The sequence below is a fragment of the Oculina patagonica genome, unplaced genomic scaffold (assembly GCF_052425735.1).
Source record: "Oculina patagonica isolate OP01 unplaced genomic scaffold, crgOcupat unplaced460, whole genome shotgun sequence".
In the NCBI taxonomy this organism is placed as follows: domain Eukaryota; kingdom Metazoa; phylum Cnidaria; class Anthozoa; order Scleractinia; family Oculinidae; genus Oculina; species Oculina patagonica.
Window position 1 is genome coordinate 1 of NW_027558320.1, and position 11591 is coordinate 11591.

General features: G+C 38.9%; 1 protein-coding gene across 1 annotated transcript; it reads right to left on the reverse strand.

Annotated features, from left to right (window-relative positions):
* Window positions 1-889: 889 nt before the first annotated feature.
* Window positions 890-11177, reverse strand: LOC144640770 (uncharacterized; the record flags this gene model as incomplete). The annotated part of the gene is made up of 13 exons (XM_078499845.1): window positions 890-1003; window positions 1538-1693; window positions 2568-2678; window positions 3200-3583; window positions 4159-4278; window positions 4854-4970; window positions 5953-6066; window positions 6717-6827; window positions 7416-7799; window positions 9068-9187; window positions 9386-9502; window positions 10232-10345; window positions 11067-11177. Coding segments are annotated over 13 exons (2073 nt in total), but the record flags the coding sequence as incomplete, so codon positions are not given.
* Between the last annotated feature and the right edge of the window lie 414 nt (window positions 11178-11591).

An 11591-nucleotide genomic window follows, 5' to 3' on the forward strand; every position in this document is an offset into this window, starting at 1 on the left:
AATCCTTCGTTTATGCAACTTGGTCAGAGGTTTCGAGTGGGCTTAAAACTGGGGAGCTTAAATACACCCAACCCGGGGCGGGGTAATAACCGGCACTTTATGGTAATCTCTTTTATGTATCTTGCTCCTTCTCAATAAATGAAAACATACTTATTGGTTAAAAAATAAATAAACTCCGCCATGTTGAGCATATGTTTGCGAGAGGGTAGAATAAGGTTGCCTCACTTTTATGTAAGGGGTCAAGAAGTAATAATACCCGGACGACAGGAATTTTTTTTTTACCCACCGGAAGTCGGGAGATGATTGCGCCACAAGCTACAAAAAATCCTTTATTTCTCCTTCGTGTATTTTATAATCACATCATCAAAATGAGAATGAAATTATAGATTTGATACAGATGGGTTCAGAAAGTTAAAAATTGTCTTAATGTTCGTTTCCCGCATATGAAGGGTGGATTTATAAACGAAGCTTAGACAGCCTTTAAGAAGGTTACAGAGGTGATGGAGAATTTGATTTTTATGAGCAGACCTAACCAGGACCATTTTGCTGCACAAATTCAAATAAACTGAGGAACAAATGTGGGCGTCTTCGGGGGCAAAAGTGCTAAATATTATGAGTAATTCACTTAATTTATACATAACATTAACTGAATTTTTGCGCGCACAGCTGAAAAGTGAGTTCAATAATTATAGTAAAAGGAACACACAGTCATGACAAGAAAAAACCCGTTTCTTTCCCGCATAGGTAGCTCTGAAATGAAGAATTACCGTTAAGGTTATAACCCTTTCCTCATATTTGAGGATCTAAAGTTGGAGATTTTGCAGGAATGAGGAATGAGAAGGCATGTGTAGTGCAAACTTATTTCAAGTTCCCTGAGACGAACAATTACCTTTCTCGCAATTGGTTCCGTGAAATCCGTTGTGACATTGACACTGGTAGGTGTCCACTCCAGTGTTTTTACAGGTCCCTCCATTCTGACATGGTTTCTTGTCACATGGGTACACTGAATAACGAAAAAGTATTCGTTTAAATTTTAAGATTGTAAAATATAATCTTTTCATATTTAACTCAATTGTAACTAACGATGACAGTAGAGGCTGTTAAAATGTAGTTTCCTTTAAAACTTATAAAGTGTTTTTTTTTTTTCTTTTAGTTATCTTTTAGTTATCGATTGCCTTCTGGTGCAGGCATGAAATTTGTACAAAGCGCGGGAAAACATGTAACCGGTGCAAAGCGCGGGAAAACATGTAACCGGTACAAAGCGCGGGAAAACATGTAACCGGTGCAAAGCGCGGGAAAACATGTAACCGGTACAAACCAAGCGCGGTAAAACATACAACCGGCGCAAACCGCGGAAAAGCATGTTGCGAGTGCCAAATGTCGGAGAACATGCAACTTTTGATGGTTAGCAATTGTGCTTGGGTGGAGGTATTACTGCAACACGAAGAGATTGCCCAAGCGCAAAAATACCACTTTGGTCTGAGCAATTTGGTAGAGCAGTATAGCAAAACCAAAGTCAATGGAAAACGTTTCTTACCGCAGTTAGCCCACTTTCCATTGTAGGTGCGATCCAGTGAGCACCACGGTCTGTTGTGTTTGTATGTGGTACAGGAGGTGTAAGTTTTGCCTTTGTATGTGAAAGGAAAAGAGCAGCAGCGGCCATCCTTGCTATCTGTTTTTTGTCTACAGATCGCTGTGAAGAAACAGAATGGAGTAGAAAGTTAGAAAAATAAACGATGAAGAACACAACATACAGAAAAGTGATTGAAATTCCATAGCTACTCAATTAGAGAAAAGTAAGAAGAAAGTATAGGAATGTTTTCTGAGCCTACTGGCTAAAGAGGCCAGCGCTTAAAAAAGGCTTTCTCTAACATAGAGCAACTACTTGCCATGGGTGGCAAGCCCATTGCAGGCAACTTTATGTATTTTGTCGGGTTTTTCTTAACAATTTACCGACCGGCACGCGCATTGATTTTTACTCCTGAGTGCAAGGCGGTACTGTTAGAGTGAAGTATCTTAGCTAAGAGCAAAACACAATGACTAACTCTTGATCCAGATTCAACGCTTTGGGACACTGCGCCTTCAACTAAGACTTCGAGAAACAATGCCCAAAAATTTCCGGAACATTAGACTTCCCATCATTTATAGGGAGCTTAGGCAAACCACAACGGCAACGGCAACGTGAACGAAAACGTTACCAAGCAAAAGGTTTAATGATCAGAATAATATCTCTGCACGTGCGTTTTAAATCCTGTATCCTTTCTTTGCCGTTCTCTGCGAAACAACAACGTGAAATGCCCAAGTTCTGCGTATCTTGAAGAACGTGAACAACGACGGCAAATTTCCGTATTTCTATTTGGAGATGAACGTTCTCTTTACATATCCAGCTGGAGCTAGTTCCTAAACCAATAGATACGCTGAAAACCTCTGGATAATCACGAGTTTTTCGAGTAAACACAAACTTGGTTCGTTTGTCCTAGGCGACGCCGTCGTCATTGCTTAAGCTCCCCAATCAAGTTAACAATAATAAAACGAAGACAACACACTTGGTCAAAACAGAAGGCTACCTTGTTCACAGTTCCTTCCTTTGAACCAAGCTGGACATGTGCACTGGTAGTCATCACCATTTGGATTACATGTTCCACCGTTTTGGCACGGGTTCTGGGCCTTGCATCTGTCTGTTAAATAACATTTTCAAGTACAATTATTGAAAAAATATTATCCTTTTTCATTGAAAGCATAAAGGGCTTTTTCATGGATTTGAACAGATTTTTGAGCTGTCAAAATGTATATTGGTGTGATAGGAAACCTACAATTATTGGTCCATTTTTATAAACAATTGCTATATTAAAGCACTAACATGGTCAGGATGGAAAAGGATTACAACTTGAAAAATTAAGGCTTAATTTTTCAATGACATGGAGTAGATAAAAAAGATTCATATTTAAATTGCGGATAGATGTAAAGTAAAGAAATGATCAACGCTTTAGGGCATTCGTCAACTCGCAATTAACCTCGCCCCCAATGTGTGGCTTTGTAGCTCAGTTGGTAGAGCATCGCACCGGTATCTCGTTCAAGCCCTAGATGCATTTTTCAGGCTTCTTTCTGCGAGGTTCATTTTTATAGTTTAATTTTTTAGCTTGTTTCCTCGCGTCTCCAAAAAAGTCGATATAAAAAAGCACATAACTTAAATACATACCATGGTTCTTGTTTCCACAGTAACGGAGGTGACAGTTAGAGGTCCTTGGCAACTTATACACGTAGAATGCGCCACAGTTACGGACACTGATCTCTATGTTCCACTGACAAACATTGTTGTTCCAATGGAAGCAAACCTTTCGCTTAACAACTCCATCATCTTTGCTAGGATGTTGTCCATTCATCCAGCCTGGTGCATGAGTTCCACAATGATGTTTAGCCACTGGTGTAGTTGGCATTCTGGTGCCGGCAGCATCTGTGAAGCGGTACCACGCGGGTGACGCGGCAAGGTCGTTGCGGTCACACTTGAGTATGTTTCCTCTGTGTGCACCCGAGGCACGATTGGCATCACTGAGTTTGGTGTAACTGGAACATTCGGGTGGTGCTTTAAAAGAAAACGATAAAAGTTGTGTCAGTATTTTTTTTATTGAAAGGAAGCAAGTATCGTATCGTAGTAGAGTTAATATTGTACCGTATTGTCAAACCAGCTAAGCAGGTATTGTACATATTTACATTGCAGCAAAAATACATGGAAAATGAGATAAATTGCAATACTTCTTTAAACTTTACTGGTCCTGTTAAAATGATGAGTGAAACGGAAACGAAAGTAATACAGACGTAGCTAAGAGAATGTTAAAAGACCTTGTGGACACCAAATTAACTCATAGACTGCTTTTGCTAACTGATAGAAAAAAGAAGTTTAAAAAGTTCCACTCATCTTTATTCTGTGCTAGTTGTAAACAAGAAAATAGACCTAAAAGATGTTTATCTAAACTATTTTAAAGCTTTCACTAACCATATTTTATGAAATAACTCACCGCATACCATAACACCGATTATTTTTAGCAAGTTATGGGGTATCGATGGCGGTCTTTTCATTAAAAAGTCGAAGTCAGCAATGGCATAAGAACAAGTTTCTATAACTAAAAAATCGTTAACAAATTGTGCTGGATGTTCTACCTTGGTCACAATTCCTCCCACTAAACCATCGTCCAACACATGCGCACTGATATCCTCCTCTTGTATTCTGGCATCTTCCACCGTTTTTGCAAGGATTTCTTACCGCACACTCATTGACATCTATCAAAACAACGGAAAAACTCTTAAAAGGGACTGTGTCACGGAGTTAAGCCAAATTAAGACATAAACAATGGCCATCAGATTAAGAGAAATATAAAAATAGCCACTTTAAAACAGTGAAAGAGCATTTCAATGACACAGCAAATACAAAACGAAGAGGTACGGATGGGCAAAAATTCAAGAAGATTGAAACGGATTGCAATAGAGGTTCTTAAAAAAAATGCTAGGCGGAACAGTTTTCAAGTTAATCTCGTTTGTTTGTAACTTTTAATTGTAAATCTCGGGAGACATATTTGTAATGAAACAACGAGTTTGTTATTTAGATCAGTACAGAAGTAATTTTTTTTCGTTTACATTAGGTTTCATAAGTAATATTTGGCAAATCTTAATGAAATGGATTTAATGTAGACGTGACACACTCATCCCGTACTATTGTGCGTGTTAAAAAGGTAGTACTGTTCCATTTGCCGGAAAATTCTCGGCGGTTTTTTCAAACAAATGGAAAGCGCTCACAGAATTGTTGCCAGGACAAAAAGAAATTCTACACTATTCGTACGGACCGATCGTTCTTATACCTTCATCACAATGTTTTCCTTTGTAGTTTGCCGGACATTGACAGCTGTATCCACCAACAGAGTTTACACACTTGGCTCCATTCTTGCAGGGATTGCGAACTCTGCACTCATCCACATCTATACAATAAGTGAAAAAACAAGGAAATAAATATTCTGGCTAATAACAAAAACAACATCAACCGGGACTTCGAGTATTTATTTGACAAAATTATACACCAAAATTATCAACATCTTATTGCAAACTTCTGTATTACTATTTCAGACATCTTATCAAAAGAAATCATTTTTAACAGCACCAAATATCGAAATCAAATTTTTGAAATTCCACTGAATTCCACTGAATCGTGTAAAAGACGATTTGACAAAATAGCTACACGTGAGATTTGATCAATAGTTTACATGGTTCTTGTGAACTTTGAAATTTACTTCTCAGACTCTGATAAGAAATTGTTCTTGGTATTATCACATATAATAGTTTACATCTTTACATCATTGCATCTTACACACTCAGTGATGATTTCGACGTTGCTGATCCTAGCAGTATGCAGGATGCGTGTCACATATCAACCTAGTAAATGGCCTAACTCACCACGAGTCCCTCGTAGCTCAGTGGTCATAGCGCCCAATCGGTATCTGGAGGCCATGCGTTCGCTTCCCGTCGGGGACCCAGGATTTCTCTTTGTTCCACGCTCGTGACATAATGAACATTTCATCTTTATCACAAAAACTTTAATTGCTTTGTTGTTATCGCAATCACGTGTGCTAAAAAAATCTTTAAGTCTCGGTAAGCCCTCAATGTTCTTTCACAAAATGATTGTTTACGGTCCACTTCTGTATCAAAACAACTCTGAAGTCGCAAAAGCTCAAACATAAAATTTATCCTTCAAAATGAGCGCATCGCTTTTCCCTAGTTTATTAATTCAGTGACGTGCTATCAGTTATCAAAATTTATTTCATAGCGTCACTTCTTACTCCGCTATGTAGCCTCCCACGTGACCCACGGTCTAAAATCTTGAAACATCATCTATCCAAATTCGCCACAGCGATCAATTTAGCTTTATCGACATTAGTACAAAGCTAGCTTAGCGATTGTACGTACCTTGATCACAGTTCTTTCCAGTAAATCTGCTGTCACAAGTACACCTGTAGTCTCCGTGAGTGTTTGTACATCTGGCTCCATTCTTACAAGGATTGGCGGCACATTCGTTGACATCTGAAAATATTCAGATAAAACAGAGATCGTTTGGTTTATTACTATAACATAACTATTACGACTTAAAGTCACCTACCAATGCACAAATTGCCCAATTTGAAAATAATAAAGTTTGGTTCATCTTTAACAGAAGCTACGTAACAGGAAAACTCTGGATTTGGGGACATAAATGTCACCTTTCCCGAAAGAACATAGCTAATTTGTAAAAAAAAAAAGGTAAAGCAACTTTATTTATACACGGTTTGTGTTTAAAGCTACAAGCTTGTGGGGCCGTGTATATGAAACAAATACTAAACAAATATAATATATTAAATAAACGTAACATGATTGAAAATCCCAACTGGCAGGAGGCAGACCAGTTGGCTATTTACAAGCATGACCGAGGATTTGAACTCGGGACGACCGAGAACAAATCCAGATAGTGGTCAGAACGGGACTTGAACCCGGGATCTCCAGATTTCAAGTCCGGCGCTCTAACCACTCGGTTACCTGCGATCAGGCGTATGATCTTAGGTTAACCACTCGGTCACGCTGCCTCCGCGTGTGTGTGTGTACGGTAAGTACTGCACACACTTCAAAAATAAGCCCGTCACCTAAGTAGAGCTTCAAATATTAAATTTTGACGTCAAAAGTAACGTGTATACCAGTACCTTTGTCGCAGTTCTGTCCTTGGAATTTAGCCGTACACTTACAAGTATAACCATCTCCATTTGGACTACACGTCGCACCATTCTTGCATTGATTACGAGCCTTACAAACGTCTGTCAAAAAACACAGTTAATAAGCGGTGGGCCAGATCAAAGAAGACAAGCATGTGCAGAAGAACAAAAAACAAAAACCGTGATGGTCTGCTTGATCACGTATATAAAAAGAAACCGAGTCCAAGTTGATTTCGGTTGAAAAAGAAAATCGATCAAACAAACCAACTACAAAAAAACATAAAAATCTGAAGCACACATCAAAGTTAAACACATGCCTTCGATAACATTTCTGAGCTACGAAACTACTGGGAGTAGGTTAATAGCACGCGAAGAATGAATGAAGCGACTAGGCCTAGGAATATTTCTATCCCCCCATGGATGGGACTGTAGTCCATCGCAGGGTTATAGATACCCCAGCATTAAATTCGCTGGTACCCATTTATACACCTGGGTGGAGAGAGGCACTATGAGAGTAAAGCGTCTTGCCTAAGAATACAACACAATTACCCCAGCGAGGGCTTAAACCCGGACAACTCGATCCAGAGTCCAGGGCCCTAACCGTTAGGCCACCGTGCCTATCATAAACAGCGGGCACAGAATAAGGAATAAAAGATTAGCGAACAAAAGGCACAAAAATTCAATACATACCATGGTTCTTGTTTCCACAGTAACGGAGGTAACAGTTATTGGTCCTTGGCAACTTATACACGTAGAATGCCCCACAGTTACGGACACTGATCTCAATGTTCCACTGACAAACATTGTTGTTCCAATGGAAGCAAACCTTTCGCTTAACAACTCCATCATCTTTGCTAGGATGTTGTCCATTCATCCAACCTGGTGCATGAGTTCCACAATGATGTTTAGCTACTGGTGAAGTTGGCATTCTGGTGCCAGCAGCATCCGTGAAGCGGTACCACGCTGGTGACGCGGCAAGGTCGTTGCGGTCACACTTGAGTATGTTTCCTCTGTGTGCACCCGAGGCACGATTGGCGTCACTGAGTTTGGTGTAACTGGAACATTCGGGTGGTGCTTCAAAAGAAAATAAATGAAATTTTGATACTTCTTAAAACCTTAATTGGTCCTGCCGTGTTAGAATGAAAATTAACCAAGGTTTGCTTTCACTGAAGTAACAACGTAACTAAGAGAAATGAATAACAACTCTTATAAAAATAGCAAATTAAATGCTTATGGATCGAAATGATAGAGGTGTTTGTAAATGGTTCCATACATCTTTCGGTGCTCTAGCTGTAAAACGAAGAAATACGCCTTTTTATCTGAAGTCAATAATTTTTACCTACACCTAAAATATTTTATGAAATAACTCATCGTGTACCATAAACCCAAGTTCTCGTAATCCTTGTTAATTTTTTGGCAAGTAATTATAGCCAGTTGGTTTAGGTTATCGATGGTAATCTCTTCATTACAGACTCGAACTCGGCAACGGTTTAAGATCAAATTAAGGACAAGTTTAGCTAACTAAGGGCCTTCACAGAATTGACATTTAATTGAATCTATTCGTTGTCGAAAACTAAATGTCATCGACAACCGATTCTGTCCAATGCAAGCATTCCACACATTGGAGTGTTAGTTGTCGATAACTAAGTCAGACCAGCGAGAGCTTGGGAGCTAACATTCTCTACGCTTGCTCAAACCACTGACCACTAAAAACGCAGTTACGATAGTTGTCGACAACTAAGGCAAAACAAAAACCTAGTTCTCGACAGCTGTTAGTTGTCGACAACTAAGCAATTTCGCTTTTCGAAAAGAGAGACTGCCTAGCCGTCGACAACTAAAACTTTAGCATTAAAGATGAATTCCAGTCCGTACTGCGCAATCTCGGCTGCAATGTCTATGTGAGCCTCACACGCCGAGGAATGTTTACAAGCAAAACTAAAAATTCCGCGAAAAACTTACCTTTTTCTTCATTATTAACGCCAGATATCCTTGCAAAAACAATAATAACGAGAAGCAGAACCTTGACGCTATTTCAAACAGACGTTTCAGCTCATCGGAAATTCTTGAACGAAACGAACTGTAATGGCGGACTAAAAAACTTCATGTATGCTGTCACCGAAGTGTAACGTTTCAACGAATTCAAAACAAAAACGAAAACAAACCCCGAGTCTGCGCAGTACGGACTGGAAATCAGCTTTAAGTGGTTGACAACTCGCCTCACACACTACGTTTTTTAGTTGTCGATAACATTTAATTGTCGATAACAAATAATTGTCGAGCAAAAAATGTCTAGTCTCTAGAGGCACTAAAGAATCGTTTACAAGTTGTGCTGGATGTTTTACCTTGGTCACAATTCTTCCCACTAAACCATCGTCCAACACATGCGCACTGATATCCTCCTCTTGTATTCTGGCATCTTCCACTGTTTTTGCAAGGATTTCGTAGCGCACATTCATTGACATCTATCAAAAAAACGGACAAAATGTCTTAATTTGCGACCAACTTCAGTCGTGTTTAGATCTTGACAAATGCTTGTGAAGGCTGTCTGTTTTTTGTCTGTTATGTCGTATGTCGATGGTAACTAATACAAGTCTTAATGTCACAGATTTTTTGCCTGAACAAAAAGAAATTCTACACTATTCGTGCGGACCGCTCGTTACCTTCATCGCAATGTTTTCCTTTGTAGTTTGCAGGACATTGACAGCTGTATCCACCAACAGAGTTAACACACTTGGCTCCATTCTTGCAGGGATTGCGAACTCTGCACTCATCCACATCTAAAACAGTAAGTATAAAACACGAAGACAAATATTGTGGGTGACCACAACAAACTGAAGAAGATCAAGAAAATTTTTAAATTGACTTTGTAAACGTCATTACTTTCTTTTTGCACTCCATTACTTTCTTTAAACAACAGGCGGCATCTGCAAAAGCTCAGAGCACAAAGTTTATCTTTTAAAACGAACGTTTCGCATTTACCCATTTTCTATTTATCCCAGCATTTTTGGTTATCAAAATTGATTTAATAGCGTCGTCTCTTACTCCTCCATGAAACCTCGGCTCCTTCTGCAGGTACCGAACACAGATGACGTAGAACAAAGGTAACAAAAAATGAGAAACAATGCTGTTCCAAAATACAAAGAATCACAAACAAACATATGACTTTATCTGCATGACTTTATCTGTGACTTTATCTGCATCTGGTACCTACAAGCAGACTCGTACCCAGTCGCTTCTCTTGCTTTTTTAGCGGCGCGCAAGGCATCAAGGGAAGCTCTTTCTACGTCCTTCACATCATCCTCTTCGAACGTAGCCAAAACGAAAAAAGAGTAACGACTGGGTACGAGTCTGACCTACAAGAAAGACCCGAAGCCTCTCACGTGACCTGCAATTCCTGTAATTTGCCCAAACTAAATGTCGAGACCTCAGCTTTTCAATATTCCCCACAGCGTTTAGTAAAGCTTTATCAACTTCAAGTAGAAAATTAATTGAACAATTTTACGTACCTTGATCACAGTTCTTTCCAGTAAATCTGCTGTCACAAGTACACCTGTAGTCTCCGTGAGTGTTAGTACATTTGGCTCCATTCTTACATGGATTGGCGGCACATTCGTTAACATCTGAAAACATTCATAGGGAACAAAGGTCATTCGACTAACAAATTATAAGACTTAAGCTATAAAAAATAGGTAATTTTTGAAGTCTTATATCTTAAGTCGCATTTTTACCAATGAAATATTAAATCTGAAAAAAATTATCACATTTAGAATGATCTACAACTTCTGTACTGTCAAAACCCTTTTAATATGGACGTCAGAAAGACAGAGCTTAGTGTCCATGTTTTAAAGGTGTCTGTATTGTAGAGGTAGACATCATATGAATTCTGGATTCTCCGGTACAAGTGAACCGTCCGCAATACAGTTAGTCTCCTTCGCAGCCGCTTTTTTGGGACGTCACGCAACGCTCCCCCCAAAGAAGCTTCTTTGGGGGGAGCGTTGCGTGACGTCCCAAAAGCGGCTGCGAAAGAGACTACAATACAGTAAAACCCGCATAAAAGAACCTGCATTTTCCGCAGGTTCTTATGTAATTGGTGTTTAAAAAAATGACTGCAATCTAAGCAAATGCAAACCCTATTCTAGGTTATCTTTTCTCTTTTTACGCCCTTTATAATTTTCTTATTATGCCCTTTACACCCTAAGACCTTAGGATTTACTACATTGTGTAAAATAAGAACCTGTTACAAATTTTACGTTAAAACACGTTACGGCCTAAGGGGGTCTTAACGAAAAATCTTAGCCTAACAAGTTTTTTTACTGTATAGAGGTGTCAAACATGTTGTACCTTTGTCGCAGTTCTGTCCTTGGAAGTTAGCCGTACACTTACAAGTATACCCATCACCATTTGGACTACACGTCGCTCCATTCTTGCATTGATTACGAGCCTTACAAACGTCTGTAAAAAAAGCAGTATATGATAAATCAGATGAAAACGGACATTAAAAACGTGCAAAAGTGGCGTGAATTTAAAAGAAATATTAAACTAGAAATCTCCAAGGTGAAATTTCGTGTGGCTGTGTAGCGCATATAGTTAGTTTATAGAAATGTTAAAATGTAAATGTTAAATGCGCCGAGGATTGAAAGTTTTTCCCAGACGTTTCGGGGCTACTGCCCCTTCTTTAGTGAAAAAAAAAAGGTTAACTGGCGTTACATTTATTATTATTATTATTATTATTATTATTATTATTATTATTATTATTATTATTATTATTATTATTATTATTATTATTAAGAAGGGGCAGTAGCCCCGAAACGTCTGGGAAAAACTTCAATCATCGGCGCATTTAACATTTATATTTTAACATTTCTA